Source organism: Ylistrum balloti, unplaced genomic scaffold, assembly GCF_031769215.1.
Source record: "Ylistrum balloti isolate Yb309-2 unplaced genomic scaffold, AGI_CSIRO_Ybal_v1 Utg370340, whole genome shotgun sequence".
NCBI classification, from domain to species: domain Eukaryota; kingdom Metazoa; phylum Mollusca; class Bivalvia; order Pectinida; family Pectinidae; genus Ylistrum; species Ylistrum balloti.
In genome coordinates, this window is record NW_026782245.1 from 210,686 (window position 1) to 228,264 (window position 17,579).

The 17,579-nt window shown below is 37.0% G+C and overlaps 1 protein-coding gene across 1 annotated transcript; it reads left to right on the forward strand.

Moving 5' to 3' along the window:
* The first annotated feature begins 208 nt into the window (after window positions 1-208).
* LOC132553615 (NAD(P) transhydrogenase, mitochondrial-like) lies at window positions 209-16,139 on the forward strand. Its single transcript, XM_060217873.1, has 16 exons — window positions 209-290; window positions 1,213-1,851; window positions 2,565-2,752; window positions 2,997-3,161; window positions 3,444-3,648; window positions 4,021-4,088; window positions 5,868-6,099; window positions 8,223-8,453; window positions 8,928-9,107; window positions 9,832-9,939; window positions 10,352-10,597; window positions 11,323-11,511; window positions 12,623-12,774; window positions 13,194-13,458; window positions 13,807-14,018; window positions 14,648-16,139. Exons 2-16 carry the CDS (start codon window positions 1,230-1,232, stop codon window positions 14,795-14,797), a joined length of 3,213 nt encoding a protein of 1,070 aa, XP_060073856.1. The 5' UTR covers window positions 209-290; window positions 1,213-1,229; the 3' UTR covers window positions 14,798-16,139.
* The last annotated feature ends 1,440 nt before the right edge of the window (window positions 16,140-17,579 follow it).

Here is a 17,579-nt window from a genome sequence, read left to right on the forward strand (position 1 = left end):
ATTAGTGAGAGTTACATTAAATCAAGTGTGTACTATCAGTATATTATTATACATAATAATGAGTGAAATATGCGAAATTTTATGAATAACTTTGCAAATAAACAGCTAATAGTAGCTTTTGTTAAATCGCTTTACCTATGCTAGAATGGGCTAATCCACGGTTTCAAGTCACGTGAATTGAAGTAGATACTTGATTGGTTAACCACCAATTGCCTTCGCAGCAGCCATAAGACCGGCGAATTCTCGTACATGACTACAAAGTTCTTGAGTCAAATGTGGCTCTAAATTCTGTAAGTACGCGTTGCAAATCAGCGCAATGACCGATCCATTTTCTTGTGTACTGTGATGCAAAAATATTTTATTCGTTTTACTGTACTTTGTTCATAAATACAAAATTTACCCACGTCTGTGTAGATATGTTCGCAAATTGCAATTAGGGGTCATTTCGGCATTTGGTAATTTCAGTGACCTGTCAAGGTGACACATGTGTCCAGAGCAGACACGTGTTTCTGAGACCACAAGAACGCATACAATTGTGTATGCGATCTATCGGTCAATTCTGATACATTCACTTCCTTCAGCTTACAGACGTGTCTGCACGCACGTGCGATTGATGCTTTGCCAACATGAAGTTTTCAAAGATTTGTTTTCCATAAGCTTTATGTTGATAGCAATCAGTTATCGGATTTAACGATCATTTATTTCTTACATTAGATAAAAGTACTTTGCATCTGATTTTTTTCACATCCTCCAAAACAAAATAACTGGCAATGTTTTATGTGTCAAACTTTTCCTTAGCTGTCATAGTTAGTTTTGCCACATGTTGTTGTTACTGGTGATGTTATATGCCTATATTACATCATAAGGTCAAGAAATCTTGTAGGTATGCTTCAATAAGGCATTTCCTTGAGTTAAATATATATATATATATATAATAGGAAGGAGTAATGAAAAAACCCCTGCAACTGTGAGGAATTTAACTAGCGACATTTTGGTCTCCAGCCAGACACTCCACTGCTCAACTAACGCAGTAACGGGATATTCCACTAGCCAAGGCTATTAAGGTGACCTGTATTCTCAAATTCTGCATATAGTAAAAGGAACACAGTGTCATCAAACATGACATAACAGGATTAAAATTCATCTGACTATTTAAGAAAAATACTTTTAAAGTATGAAACTTTAATAACTTCTATTTTTGTTATGTTTCAGTGTAGTACTTTGCCAAGATGTTGTTCCAGGCCAGACAGGGCACTGCCCTATTCCTGAACCTGGGAGGAAATGTTCGCAAACTCTCTCTCCAATGTACACGAGGTTTTCGCCAGGCTGCAAAACAATATTGCCAGAAGGTCGAGGAGAAAACTATTGCAGGAACGCCATACAAAAACCTGACAATAGGTGTTCCCCGAGAACAGTTTCCCAATGAAAAGCGTGTGGCTCTTAGTCCAGCAGCTGTAGCTAACCTTACCAAAAAAGGTTTCAATGTTAATGTAGAAAAGGGAGCAGGACTTGAGGCAAAATTTTTAGACAGTGATTATGAAGCTTCAGGTGCAAAAATTACATCAGTCAATGATGCATTCAAGTCAGACATTGTTCTTAAGGTGCGAGCACCCGAGGTGAGCGAGATCCCAAATTTCAAAGACAACGCCACTCTGATTAGCTTTGTTTACCCAAAACAGAATGCTGATCTTGTACAGCAGCTTACATCAAAAAAGCTCAATGTGTTTGCTATGGACATGGTGCCCAGGATCTCTCGAGCACAGGTGTTTGACGCACTCAGTTCTATGGCAAACATTGCTGGATACAAAGCTGTGGTGGAAGCTGCCAACAACTTTGGTCGCTTCTTCACAGGTAAACATTGATTGAAAACTTGTAAATTATCAGTTCATAACAGGTTTATCCTCCTTTAACATGAAATTTATTCTTTGACTCCACCGGTTGTTGTATGTCAAAAATGGATGCAGTACTTCCAGCCTATATGGCTTATATTATAATATTATAGTTACTACGGCAGCGACTGTTTTATCAAGTTTCAAAGTAGCACTTTCAGAAAACATCAATACCCTTTAGTGAAAAAAAATATCAGCATTGTCATTAATTAATGCAACTTGTAATGTTATATTGCAAAAGGTACTCTTTAAACAGCTTTAGCAATTTTTAGTTAAAAAACTATAAACAGATTTGCATATATGATATAAAAAATTGTGGTGTTCTCCAACCTGATTAGAAGTTGCTGATAATTCAGCTGACTGTGTTATCATTTAGTAGTACAAACTTGTCACAGAAATCAGTCATATTCATAGACTACCTGGGATCTTGAAATAACAGCAAAAAAAAAAAAAAAACTGCATCCTTAATTTGGCTTCCAAAAAATAGCACCAAGTGCTTTTTATTGTTTATAGACTAAGGGAGATAACTTCTGAACATGGTGAGGGTTGTCTTTTTGCTATAAACTTGTATTATGGATACATTAATGACCTCTCATACAAAGGATTATTGTTTCTTCAACATTTTTTGAAAATGAAATATAAATTTGTTTGCTGACAATTGTGATATTTCATTAGGTCAGATCACTGCCGCTGGTAAAGTGCCACCTGCAAAAGTTTTCATCATTGGAGGAGGTGTAGCAGGTCTTGCTGCTGTAGGTACTGCCAAAAACATGGGTGCGATTGTGCGTGCCTATGATGTCCGACCAGCTGTGAAAGAACAGGTGGAGTCACTTGGAGGGGAATTTCTGGAGGTGTCTGTAAAGGTAAGTGGGAAATTTTAGGAATTCCTTGTCAATAAATAAATACCAAGTGTGAAATCCAGAACAATACACATATGTACACGCATCATTTTCATCTCCTTATTTTCTTTATAAAATACATTTTTCCACTTGGTTTATATATATATTTATTTTTGTTGTTGTTGTTGTTGGAATCTCGCAGTGATGAAAACATTTCTGTAATAAAGTTTTTGATTTCAAGCGCTGATGTTTGTAACTATGGTTACAGGAGTCAGGAGCAGGAGAGGGAGGTTATGCTAAAGACCTTAGCGAGATGTCCCAGGAGTTCCAAGATGCACAGAAGGCATTATATGCTAAGCAGTGCAAGGATGTGGACATTGTCATTACAACTGCCTTAGTGCCTGGTAAACGTGCCCCAGTCCTCATCACCAAGGTAAGCTCGTAGTCCTAATTAAAAAATTGAAACTGCAGATTAGTAAGCTAATATATGCTTTCACTCTTCTTGATAAGAAGATGCCTAGGGTCAAGATATTTTGCCATCAGCATCAATTATAAAATGCCAGTTCAAATGAATGACCCTTAGCAACAATGGTGTTCTGATATCAATTTGGTATGTTCTAACATCAATTTGTGTGTTTGTTCTGTCATTTTTCATTGTGTGTTTCTTCTGACAATTTTGTGAAATATTTGAATGTCCTTATTTGTCTGATAACAGGCAATGGTAGATTCAATGAAGCCTGGCTCTGTTGTGGTGGATCTTGCTGCAGAGGCTGGTGGTAACATTGAGACCATTAAGCCAGGAGAGCTCTACCGTTACAACGATGTCACACACATTGGATATTCAGACCTTCCTAGTCGCCTTCCCACACAGTCCAGCACACTTTATGCCAACAACATCTCTAAACTGCTCCTGTCATTTGGTACATCCTATTTATTTCTGGAATCCTACATTTAAGGACAAGTTATCGGTGTGTCACAATACTTCATTGTTGACATTCAAAGTATATCAACTAGGACTTTAAAATGTAGATAATAATGGCATTACTTTATTTATTCCTCCTACATTTTGTTGAGTGTTTCCTTTTCCATTTTCATCTTATCGTCGTACAGAATTAGTTTTTATCTCACCAGAAGTTCACTAAAATGTGAGAAATTGTTGGACTGATTCATAAATCTGATATGAAATGGAGACTCATGCAAATTCCAACAGTCTAAAAATTGGAATAAGATGTATATTTGAGTATTTTTTCACTTTCAAAATAAGTCTGATTGATGGTTTTAACTTGCTGTAGGGGAGAAGGACCACTTCAACATCAACCTAGAGGATGAAGTAGTGCGAGGATCTATTGTTATGCAAAATGTAAGTCTACTGCTAAATTTGAAAAATATCTCATACCAGCAAGGTTTTAAAAACCAGTAACTGATGACAATATCGCTCTTTGATATAACCTTACTAACTACTTCCATAAAATAATATACTTTTAATGAAATAGTCTAAAATAGATCAATTTAGACAATTGTGATAAACTCCAGCCTACTTCAGGTCTTCAGGCTTTGTTAGGGGTAACGCCTAAATTGAATTTAGACAGGAGACCATGGATAGACTATTGATAGAAAAAGAAATTTTGAAGTACTGAGGTCAAGTAGATGGGTTTTTGGAATAACCCCTTGAAGAATTTAGTTACCAGATGTAGCAAAATTTTTTGTGCTCCCCAAGCATAAAGTTGCTGCTTTGTCAGTCCTGTCATTTTCGTAGCATAACTTTGCCAACAGTCTTGCAAGGATCATGAAACTTGGTGTATACATAGATCATACTCCAGAGCATAACTTTGCTTGCATTAAACCTAGGGTAATGAAATATAGTGTATAATTTATACATTGATCATACGAAGAAGGTACGAATTGTACCAAATTCAGGGTCCAAAACCCATTAATAACAGAGTTATTGCTGTTTATTAGCTCACCTAGACCAAAGGAACCAGTGAGCTTAAAGGGATACCAGTGTGTCGTCTTTAAAGTTTTCCTAAAAATTTCCACTAGTCATGAATAAGTGAGCTGATTTTAATCAAATTCGGTCTGAAGCATCCTTGGGGGAAGAGGGGCTAATTTTGTGTATACAGTGCTATGGATCCCCTGAGGCCTGAGGGATGGGGCCCAGTAGGGAAAATCTTTTGATTTCTTTAAAATCTCTCTTGTCCTTTAGTAATTGCAGGATATTGTCCAAATTTCGTCTGAACAAGCTTGGGTTAAAGGAAAGTAGTTTTGTATAAACCCTTGGTCTCAGCCCCCCCTGGGGCTAGAGGAGTGGGTCCCAATAGAGAAAATCTATCTATTTCTTTAAAACCTATCTTGTTCTTCAGGAATTGCAGGATGTTATCCAAATTTGGTCTGAAGCATGCTTGGGTGAAGGGAAATGAGGTTTGTATAAGTGGAGGGTCCCGGCCCCCTGGGGCAGAAAGGATGGGGTCTAACAGGGAAAATAGTAAAATCAGTCTTGTTCATCAGTTATTGCAGAATAATGTCCAAAGTTGGTCTGAAGCATGCTTCAGTGAAGAGAAATCAGTTTGGTATAATGGTGGGTCCAACCTCCTTGGGGCCAGAGGAGGGGTTGGCCCAATTTTTTTGGGGGAAATAGAGCAAATCCTTTTAGATCCTACTCCTCATGTAAGAATGATTTGATTTTGCCCATATTTGGTCTGAATGATCCTTTGGTGAAGCGGAATCAGTTTTGTTGATAGTCCAATAGGGGAGATCAAACAAATTTTTTAAAATCCTGCTTCTCTAGGAATACACCACACCTATGAGAAAAATATTGGGAGTTTGATTTGTTAAGGAAAAGAAAGAGATGATATGTTGCTATTTTTCAGCCTGATCAAAATATCGACATGGTAATCACAGTAGCTAATTTGTAACATGGTTGTGCAGCAGTTTTTCCATGAACAGAATCTATCATTAATGAGTTTCTGATACTTTCAAGGAATGTGTAGAATTTGAATTCATCAGATTTGTCTGATCACCACCAGCTATTTCTGTGGTTTGTCCATCCATTTGCTAATTGCAAGATGAACGTTAAGGCTGTGGCCCTCTTGTTTACATCATACTTGAAAAAAATTAAAACATTGTGAACTCTTTTGTTTAGGGCAATATTTTACCACCAGCACCACCCCCGAAATTGGATGCTGTAGCCCCTAAGCCCACTGAGGCACCAGTCAAGGTTCAGCCCCCACCGCCACTAGACAAGAAAGCTCAAACAATGCGTGAGGCAGCAGTGTATTCAGCTGGACTTACTGGAGCCATAGGACTGGGAACATTGTCACCAAACCCAGCCTTTACCACTATGTTTACTACATTCAGTTTGGCAGGAATTGTTGGTAAGGCCATAGTTTTGGGGGCTGGAGGAGACGAGGCATATAATCCATGTCCATTTCATCCAATGCTGCAACCTATCTCATATCTTTGTCATCGCTCTGCTTCCATTCTTGTTTTGCTAAAATTTGAAACAAGTGTAAACTACAACAATTCAAATTTGGAATGGTGAGAAACAGAACTTGAAATATTTGTGTTTAGTTCAGTTTCTCATAAAGTAATAGTGCTATTTTGATTCCAATCCCAAAGTATAGTTACATGATGTAGTTGTGATGTTTGAAAGCCCAAACTACATAAATGAATTTTGTTTTTGATTTTCAGAATGCTATTTACTTCAGTTTTAGTTTATAGTCATAGTGCAACTAGTACTGGAAAAAATATCAGATTTTTATTCCCTCTTTTGGAAGAGTAATATTTTTGAGCTAAAACTGTCACATTTGAGTGAATATTGAGAATGCAGTAGTCCTTTGTTATACTGCCGCCTTTTCTACTGTGCCAATTTTTGCAGTATAATGGAGTTGGCAATACAACAGGGTTTCAGGATTTGTGTGCCATAGAATACACTCCTGTACAACGGAAACAGAGACGGAATATCCAAAAGTAGATTGATAATACATAATTTTTACTTTTTCCGTCATTATTTAATGAATTAAAGTTTTGAATTTCATAAAAAGAATTAAAGCATTTTAGTAAAATTCTATATCATTATTTACAAATGTACTTTACGGTGTGCAGATCATCAACAGATTTGTGTCTGACATTATACATGGTGTCGGGTTTTGATTAGGATCATGTTTAGTAAATTTAGCTTTCTACGTCCAATTTTGACCGTTCTGTGGGGACCATAAAATATTGAATGTTGAGTTCTACATGAACAGGAAGCAAACAGAAGATGCATCTTTTCTTAGAAATGAAAACTCTGACATTTTCACTTCATATGCAGTTCTGCCAGTTACCCCCCTTTGTCTGCAATCTTTAATCACTATCCATGTATCACAGGAAAGTTTTTAAGCTGTAATTTAAAAAATGAATTGACAAATCTTTCAGATAACAAGTTTATGTGACATGTTCATGTACAAATAAGCTTCATCACTATTGTGAATAATATATTGTCATTTATTTTGGCAAAGAGACGGATCTAAAGTAAAGTCGAGGTAGACAGATTCTTTCTTTGTCAGAATGCTTGAATTTCGTCAACAGTTATCATTTTTAATGAATTGTTGAAAGAGGCTATCAAATTTGGGTAAATTTTTACAGGCTTTGATTGAAGATCAGAAAAATTCTTTGTTTTATTTGGTATGGTAATGACTTATAAAATGAAAAATCAATGACCACAACATCCATTTTACACGAGACTGTTGATGAGGAATAATTCAACCATCATCTGCACAGGTGTATTATATACACATTACCCTCAACTGTATGATTGACAGCTCAGCCAAAAAGAAACGTAAAAAAAATTGAGAATATGGCTTGGGCATTTGGCATTAGAAAACATTTGAAAATGGTTTGTTGATGGTGGTATGCATTGTCGAGGTGGTATTAACAAGGATTTTTTTTTATAGGGGAAACACAGTGTGAACAATATAAATGCAATATATATATAGGATTAGCAACAAAATGGAGATTGTATACCATGGGTCTATTGTAAAAGAATTTTATTTTCATATTTTGTCTCACAAAGCATCATTAAGTAAACCAGTAAAAAAACTAAGCAACATATCTATGCTGGTATGCAATTATTTAATATTGGGTGGGAAGTCGTAAGTTTTTATTTTACAGTTTGCATGTTGTAAGTATGTGAGATATGGATGTTCTCTCTGAGGGTGTGAAATTTGGGTCAGAACAGAGGCTTCACACTGAACCTAAATTTTGTACTCACCAGTAGAATATCCATTTCTCCTGTTTGTTAAAACACAATGTTGATTGAGCAGTTGCAGTGGTTAATATAGTAAAATCTCTATGTGACAAACATGTATACAAACTTGAGCCACTTTTAGAAAGAACAGAAAAAAAGTGGTGTACCATAGTGAGCTTATGGTGTTTCTTGTCCTTGCGTGTTTCTGTACAAAATCATGGATTAGAATAATAGACCTTTTTTATTAATTTCTTACAATTCGTGTTCCAGGTTACCACACAGTGTGGGGAGTAACTCCAGCTCTTCATTCTCCTCTGATGTCCGTCACTAACGCTATCTCTGGTTCAACAGCAGTAGGTGGACTTCTCCTCATGGGTGGTGGATACTATCCTACCAATGCCATGGAGGGCTTTGCTGCTGCAGCTACCTTCCTTTCTGCCATCAACATTGGCGGAGGCTTTACTGTTACACAGAGAATGCTTGACATGTTCAAACGTCCAAGTAAGTTTAAGGTTTAAAAGATTGAGTTCAAATGCCAAAGTAATATAGGCCCAAATAGGCCTTGAAAAATTGAGTTCCCAAATCACTGATAAAAACCCTAAAGCTATGTTAAGATTTGCTATCAACATTGGTAATGGCTTCACTGTCACACAGAGAATGCTTGACATGTTCAAATGTCTAAACTAAGTAATTACTAAAGGCCTAGAAAAGCTTTTGAAAATTGAGTTGTCTCCCTTAGGCGCTAGCTGAAAACACCAATCCTGTAGTCTTTCTTTGAGGATTTTACGAGCTTGTTCTTAAGATTGATTTTAAAACAATTCGTTTGATCCAAAATATACTCCTATGTGATATTTCTGACTGGTTATGATTTGCACATTGCAGTATTCATCATTATATATGTCAATGGAATCAGTGTATATTTAATGGGTAGATATAATTGACTTGTCCTTCAGCATACTCTACTCTGTTTTACAGCTGACCCCACTGAGTATAACACCCTTTACGCCATACCGGGAGGAGCATTCCTTGGATCTTATGGTCTAGCTCTGAATATGGGAGAGTACCCAGATGTCCACCAGATGGTGTACCTGGCTTCTGGATTGTGCTGTGTTGGTGCCTTAACAGGGCTTGCTTCACAGAAAACTGCACGAGTGGGTGAGTGAACTCTCTTAAAAAAACTTGACAAGAGTCTCTGGACTACATATATCTTTTTATACATGTAGCTATATAGGCCTGTTTACAACAGGTGATGTATTTTTATAAAGATGTAATGAACAGAAAAGCTTATTAATAGATAGCACTGCTGAAATGTAATTTATTCTAGAAAAACCAACAAACAAATGCGAAATACTGGACACATGATTGCATGAATGTCAGTAAATGTCGTGGCTGCTATTTAAAACTTGTGCTCCCTTAGAATTTATTTTGAAAGACAATTCTCCTCACTTGCACAGACTACTACCTTAATAATCTATGTATCGGGTATCGAGTGGGAATGAGTAGAATGCCTTTTGGACATACCCTAATAACATATTGTATTTACACTTTAATTAGCCAACTCATTACTACAACCTTAGTGTCAGGAACTAGGCTGATTACAGGATGTTTGTGACTTGATATGTGATTGAATAAAGATATAAACTTAGGTCTTAATATGAAAATGATGTTATGGAAAAGAAGTGGCGTGAAAAATATAAATGTAAGTTTTTCATCACAAGAAAATATTAATATGATAGTAGGATATAAAAAAACAAGATTTATAATGTTCGTATAATTTGTTGAAATCACATGATCTGATGCTATCATGTGATCCATTTAGTCACATGATCAGCTATGATGATATTGATGGCCCTTGATCGAACCTTCACTTTGCCATCAGGTAATGCCCTTGGAATGATTGGCGTGGCTGGAGCACTTGGCGGTACACTGGGAATCCTCAAGCCAAACTATGAAAACTTTGCTCAGATGGCTGCCTGCATGGGATCAGGTGAGTTTTCTTGCAAGAAGGATATGTGAGGTTTTGGGCTGGTGAGATCATGCAAGAATTCGGCTAAAATGATCACTTCAAATTTAGGTTAGTGGGATCATGCAAAAGAATGGTGTTGACTGGGCTGTGCATTTTTCACTGGATTGGGATTGGCAATTTTGGCTCATTTCTGCAACTTCTGCAAAGAAGAATGTATTTGTGAAAGAAATTGACATGTGCATGATATATTATATAAAATTCCCATGTCATGCTCCATTCTAAGTATTTGTTGCTTCGAAACTGCTGATTATGGCACAACAGGACGTGTGTTGCATGTTGTTAGCTTGATAATGAAGGGTGTTGTATTGAAGTATGTCATATATGACAAGTTTTGATACATAGTAGAAACAATGTTTCTTTTGTGATTTACTAGGTGGACTGTTGGGAGCAGTTGCTGCTAAGCGTATGGAGGTGACAGACCTGCCTCAGGTAGTGGCCCTTTTCCACAGTTTGGTAGGTGTGGCTGCAGTCCTGACTTGCTACAGTAATTACATCCTGGAGCAGCCACACTTTGCCACAGATCCAGCAGCTGGAGTCATCAAGACTTTCATCTTTCTTGGAACTTTCATTGGTGGTGTCACCTTCACTGGAAGTCTGGTAGCCTTTGGCAAACTTCACGGTAGGTTTTGATGTTAACATTGAACGTTGTTTTTATGTCCCCTGTCATTCTATTGGGTAGGTATGTGACATATTATTGATCTTCTTTAAAGTTGTAATTTTCTGGGGCTGTAATTTTCATAATTTTTGTTGTTGAATTTTAAACACAAAATATAGTTTAAAGTTTAGTCAAGTGTAGATGATATATTTACTGTATCAACATATTGTATGCTCCATCTACACACTAATTTTGGGAGCAGTCCAAATGAGGCAAGAATATTGAAAACATACCATTTCTATTAAAAACTTCTATCATCACTATAAATATAATTTTCGCTAACTAGTGGAGGTAGGATTTTTGCAGAATGGGGAACCTTAAAGCCTATTTTGAAACACTTCATATTTCTGCTCTTTGATAGTGTGAAAATTCAATCCCACGAAATTTTCAAAATTCAGACCAGCAAAAGATAACTTTTACTTCATGGTAAACCTAATGTTCTCTTCTTGACAAAATTAATCTATTGGCGTCATTTCTCAATGTATTTTCATCAAACTTTTTGAGAAAATCAAACATTATTTTGAGAATACCTGTAGTGAGCTTGGGTTTCAAGGTCATCATTACTAATTATGGTAATCTTTAAAATGCTGTTACTTTTATGGTATGCAAGGAGGAGCAAAGGCATCCATGTTGTATCTGCACTTTAATTTATGAACAGATGTCAGAATGGTTTTATCCCTCTATTTCAGGTGTCTTGAAGTCAGATCCATTGCTTCTGCCAGGGAGGCATGTGATGAATGCCTCTATGATGGGTGTCAATGCAGCTGCTATGGGCCTCTTTCTGGCCAGTGGTGACCCAATGACCCATATGGGTGCACTTTGTACCACTACAGCTCTGTCCTCTGCCCTGGGTGTGACTCTCACTGCAGCAATTGGAGGTTTGTATAATGTATGGCCTTCGAAGCAGAGGTATTAAGAAAGACTGTAGGCTTATTAAGGAGAGAGTGCATAACACAGAATCACTAAATTACAAGCACTGTTTCAGCTGTTAAAATATTCAGCAGTTTACCATAGGCTTGATTTAAAACGGATATATTTTTATGCCCCCGCCATTTATGGCCGGGGGCATATAGCGTTGCCCATGTCCGTCCGTCCCGTCCCGTCGCATCCCAAATCAGTATATACCACCTAACAACTTCATTCGGAAGGCAATTTTCATGAAACTTCATACAAATATCAAGTATGGAAAGGCCTCATGCAGTGTTGAATTTCTCGGCATTCTAAAAAAAGATGGCCACCAGGGGGAAATAACTCAAAAAAGAGGAACATCATCTTATTTCTACATAATTTGGTACTTGTGGGTTTTAAGGCATAAGGAACTAATATACTCCCTCATTTTTTACAGAGAACAAAATTCAATTCATGTACATTAAATCAATAGTTGCATACAAATTAACAAAATCACTTTGTCTATTATTTAAGTATTCATGTCTTACAGACATTTTCTAGTTCTCAGAAGTTTTGAAATGGATATGTTTTCCTTACCAGTTATTTTTTTGTTGTACATGTTTGTGGTTTTATCAAAGCATGTTGGATCCTTTATTTTCCTTTGCGAAAGGCCATGGAACACATTTATACAGAATATAAAGCCATTTTTCTATTCTGTTCAGCTGACATGGGTTTTTAAGGAGAATAAAGCAGTTTTCCTATTTTATTGGTTCCAACAGGTTTTTATAGGCAATAAAAAAATTTTCAATTTTTGTTGTCGCTGAAATAGATTTTTATGGAGAATAAGGCAACTTTCAGTTTCTGTTGGCACCAACATGTTTTTATAGAAAACAAAGTAATTTTTCTTCCATGCTGACACATATTTCAACAGAGAATAAAACAATTTTCAATTTCTGTTGTTACTGAAATAGGTTTTTGTTGAGAATAAAACAACTTTCAGTTTCTGTTGGCACCGTCATGTTTTTATAGAAAACAAAGTAATTTTTCTGCCATGCTGACACACATTTAAGCAGATAATAAAGTAATTTTCCTTCTCTGTAGGTGCTGACATGCCGGTGGTCATTACTGTACTCAACAGCTACTCTGGCTGGGCATTGTGTGCTGAAGGCTTCATGTTGAACAATAACATCATGACCATTGTGGGTGCTATGATCGGATCTTCTGGAGCTATTCTCTCCTACATCATGTGTAAGGTGAGAAAAGATTGACATTCATATATAAAACAATGGAATATGTGACAATGTAAAACTGTTTTTTCTGTCTTGCTTATTCGAAAAACAGGGGGCTATGTTAGTCATGTCAGCATTGGTGTTGACTGCATCCTACCTTAAAATGTTTTCTGTTTTTTCAAGCAGCACTAGATCACAAATGTCAAAGATCGGTTGAACATCCAATAGTTCAAGTATTAATATGAATTATTAGGAATATGGAGCCTATAAGTTGTAAACTCCTATTTGGGTGAAATGTGCCATTAATAGGCAAGCTGTGCTGTTTTCAAACAGCTCTTTGATGATGTTTAGCTTTCATGATTTACAATTTTTCATTTTTGTCTCTTTGGGACTTCGTGTATTGCTTAACAGCAATGTTAAGGAAAAGTTAATCATCCTTGCAGGCCATGAACCGATCTCTGACCAGCGTCATTCTCGGTGGTTATGGTACCTTGGCAACCGGCGGAGGTAAACCCATGGAGATTACTGGTGAACACACTGAGATCAATGTGGATGCTGCTGCTGATCTCATTACACAATCCCGCAACATCATTATCACCCCAGGCTACGGACTCTGTGTTGCCAAGGCCCAGTACCCAATCGCCGAAATGGTCGAACTTCTCAAGAACAAAGGCATCGAATGTCGCTTTGGTGTCCACCCAGTGGCTGGTATGTTATATCATAAAGATGCTGTATTTATCCAAAAATAAGTTTTGGGTGCTAATATATTACATTGTATAAAACTATCAAAGATGAGCTGAGTACTATATAGCATTGGATGGCAATTTCACTCAACAGCAGTATAAACTGATAGCCATTACCAAATATTGGATTAATGCTGGGAAAAAAACATATTACTACTTCATTATAGGTTGTTGTGTGTGATTGATATCACTTTTGAGTATTATTAGACAGGTATGACTTGGATTATGGATAATGCCTGAGGTTAATTGCGATCTTGGAACTTTGAGGGCTGTGTGCTGGGCCATGTGAAATGTTTGTGAATCTGAATTGCAGGTCGTATGCCGGGTCAGCTGAACGTTTTGCTAGCTGAGGCTGGAGTACCTTACGATGTTGTTTTGGAAATGGACGAGATTAATGATGATTTCCCAGAAACAGATCTGGTCTTGGTGATTGGAGCTAACGACACCGTCAACTCGGCAGCAGAAGAAGATCCCAACTCCATCATTGCAGGCATGCCTGTCCTTCGCGTTTGGAACTCCAAAAATGTAAGTCATTTTGTGATATAATGTTCCTATTCGATGGTTGTGTAGCTCTTAATTTTAATGATTTTATACAACTTTACAAAGAAAAGTAAAAATTCGAAAATTTAGAACCCAGTCACATTTACTATGATGACTTGCGTTTTACAGATTGATTTAAGATAGTATTGCCTAGTTTGAGAATATCAGAGTGATTTAATACTTAACACAGATTTCTGAAAGAAATATTGACTTGTTGTATCACTTAAACTATGCGTTTAGAGTTAGACTTAGGATTCTTGAAGTTCCAGGCTAAATACATGGTCACAGCATTGCAAAAAATGTTTTTGAAGTTTGAAAATGAAGAAATGGATTGAGGATAGGGTGTGGAGAGGTGAAGCTTTGAATTAGAGTGATGTATGCCAGGGTTTCAGTATGTTTTGTGTAATGGGGTCCTTCTATATATTTTGAATGGAATTCCTAAAATTAATTAGGGTTCTTCATTTCTGTGCTTCAAAAGGCTATAGGCATGGTTTTCAGCTCATACTTTGTGAGTGTTAAGGGCGATAGACAGGTCCATTTATATATCTTAATGGCTTGTTAGGCTTGTGTTTATTTAAAGAATTAAAATTTTATTCACATCTGTATCATTACAGGTGATCGTCATGAAGAGGACCCTTGGAGTAGGTTATGCAGCTGTAGATAACCCAATCTTCTTCAAAGAGAACACTTCCATGTTGCTAGGCGATGCCAAGAAGACATGTGATGCTCTATTAGCCAAAGTCAGAACACATTATGAAGATTAACACTAATGAAATATTAGTGACTTGAAATTAACATTTTTGGTGTGGATTTGTTTCACAAATATTTCTTCTCATTTGAAATCATGTTAAGTTATCAGAGAAAATGAGATTTCTTTGTGTTTGAAAATGATTGTAAATTATCAGAGAAAAATTTGTGTGAACCAATTCTACAGATACATCGAACAGGAAAAAGTGCTTTCACCATCCGTTTTGAATGAGATATTTGGAGAAAATGTTCAGGAGTTCCACAAGAGACAGCTCATAATAATAGAATTTTCCAGTGAGTTATTAAAATGTAGCCTTCAAAGCTGTACTGGAGAGGACACTTCAGTATTATTATTATTATTCAGGTGATTTTGATGGCAGTTGCCTTCTAGTCCTTGTACCACATGACATTAACACACATTTTTGTACCTAATTTTAAACTGATTATTGGCCCTTTATCATTGCTTGCTCTATGAGGATTACAGAACAAATTGTGCTTTACAATCTGGAAATCGCCTTCAGGGCTCTGTTTTTCCAATTATTGTGATTTGAAAATTGTCTTTTGTATAGAAAAAAAATATTTCAAACTTTCAACCTGCTCTCATTGATTGAAGCTTTAGGTTTTAGTATTGGTACAGGCTAGCCCTGATATCTAAACAGTAAGACTGGACTACTACACTCTATGAAAAAGAAAAACATTAATGAATAAGATATCTAAGATATTATTTTTGCGATCATGAGTCAATGACGTGGTAATAATTAAGGAAAACTTGAAATAGACGACAGCTACATGTATATATTTTATTCCTGAATGTCTTTAGAAATTTGAAATAGAAAACCATTTCTCGCAACAAAAAGCCAAAATTACAGACAAATCTACAGGTAAGAATCTCTAGAAATGAACTTGACCCAAGTTTTCATAAATGCTGCTAAATCTAAGGTAATTCCTTAACTTTAGTCTTGTCCAATCTTTAGAGTTAGGAGTTGGGGAGAAATTTTGGTTGAAGATTGCTTCCTTGAATTCTGTAAATTTTATATGGAAATTTTTTTAAGATAAGAATTATTAAGAAACATTTGTTAAACTAGGGCCTTGTTTCACTACTTTGTCCCACAAGAGTCTAGAAGCTAAGACCTCTTAATGGCTGTCCAGTTATCAAGTTAAATCATTCTAGGAAGAATTATTGATTGTTAATCATGAATAAAGTTTGACAAGGGTTTTGAGTCCTGGACCGTTTTGAATTTGGTGTATTTATTGTCTGCTACTTCTGGTTGTTAGGTGCTGTGGGTTGAACCTCCAGTACCATGTGTGTCATACATATAGAGACCAATCTGGTGAAGTAAACTCATTTTATATACAAAATACTGTTTGTTGTGTATTTATTGCAAAAACAAGAAAGCATTAACATGTATACTAATCTTAAGTAGGGCTCTGCATGGAGATGGAGATGGAAGGTACCCAATAAAGTAACTTAAGTATTATGTCCAGTGAACAATTTCCAAAATTTGGATGAGTCCAGTTACAAAGAGTCAGTTTTGAGAGTTTTCAAAATGTAAGTGAATCCCACAGGAAAAGAATGAGTGCATCACTCAAATAGTCACCACTTATAATGTAATCACAGTGTCTGTCTGTCTGTCCATCTGTACTCGTCCTTGAAGATTATATCGAAGCCAAACTTGGTGATATGCACATGTGCAATTCCTTCTTAATAATGCAGAATTACTTGCTCTTGTGAGAAGGTATTAATTGTTTTATCAGTTTGCAAGAGAAGTTGCATCATCTTGTGACATTATGTCACCAACATATTGTAAAACAATCTATACCTTCTCACAAGAGCAGATAACTCGGCATCAGGAAGAAATATAATAGAGTTTAAAAAGTTCCTAAAATCATGATTATATTTTTAAAAATTGAGTGTATTTGACTTGAACCTTGGTACTTTGAAATCTCGCTAACAAGACCACGTTAACACTTGGAAAACATGGTCAGAACAACAAGTGTGAACAACTAGACTTCCCTCCTGGTCACTGAAGTCTACACAGACTTCCCTCATGGTCACTGAAGTCAACACAGACTTCCCTCATGGTCACTGAAGTCTAGACAGACTTCCCTCATGGCCACTGAAGTCTAGACGGACTTCCCTCATGGTCACTGAAGTCCAGGACTTTCCTCATGGTCACTGAAGTCTAGACGGACTTCCCTCATGGTCACTGAAGTCTAGACACTTCCCTCATGGTCACTGAAGTCTAGACAGACTACCCTCATGCTCACTGAAGTATAGACAGACTTCCCTCCTGATCACTGAAGTCTCCATAGACTTCCCTCCTGGTCACTGAAGTCTACACAGACTACCCTCCTGGTCACTGAAGTCTACACAGAATTCCCTCATGGTCACTGAAGTCTAGACAGACTTCCCTCATGGCCACCAAAGTCTAGACGGACTTCCCTCATGGTCACTGAAGTCCAGGACTTCCCTCATGGTCACTGAAGTCTAGACGGACTTCCCTCATGGTCACTGAAGTCTAGACACTTCCCTCATGGTCACTGAAGTCTACACAGACTACCCTCCTGGTCACTGAAGTCTACACAGACTTCCCTCCTGGTCACTGTAGTCTACACAGACTTCCTTCATGGCCACTGAAGTTTAGACAGACTTCCCTCATGGTCACTGAAGTGTAGACACACTTCCCTCATGACCACTGAATTCTAGACAGACTTCCCTCATGGCCACTGAAGTCTACACAAACTACCCTCCTGGTCACTGAAGTCTAGACAGACTACCCTCCTGGTCACTGTAGTCTA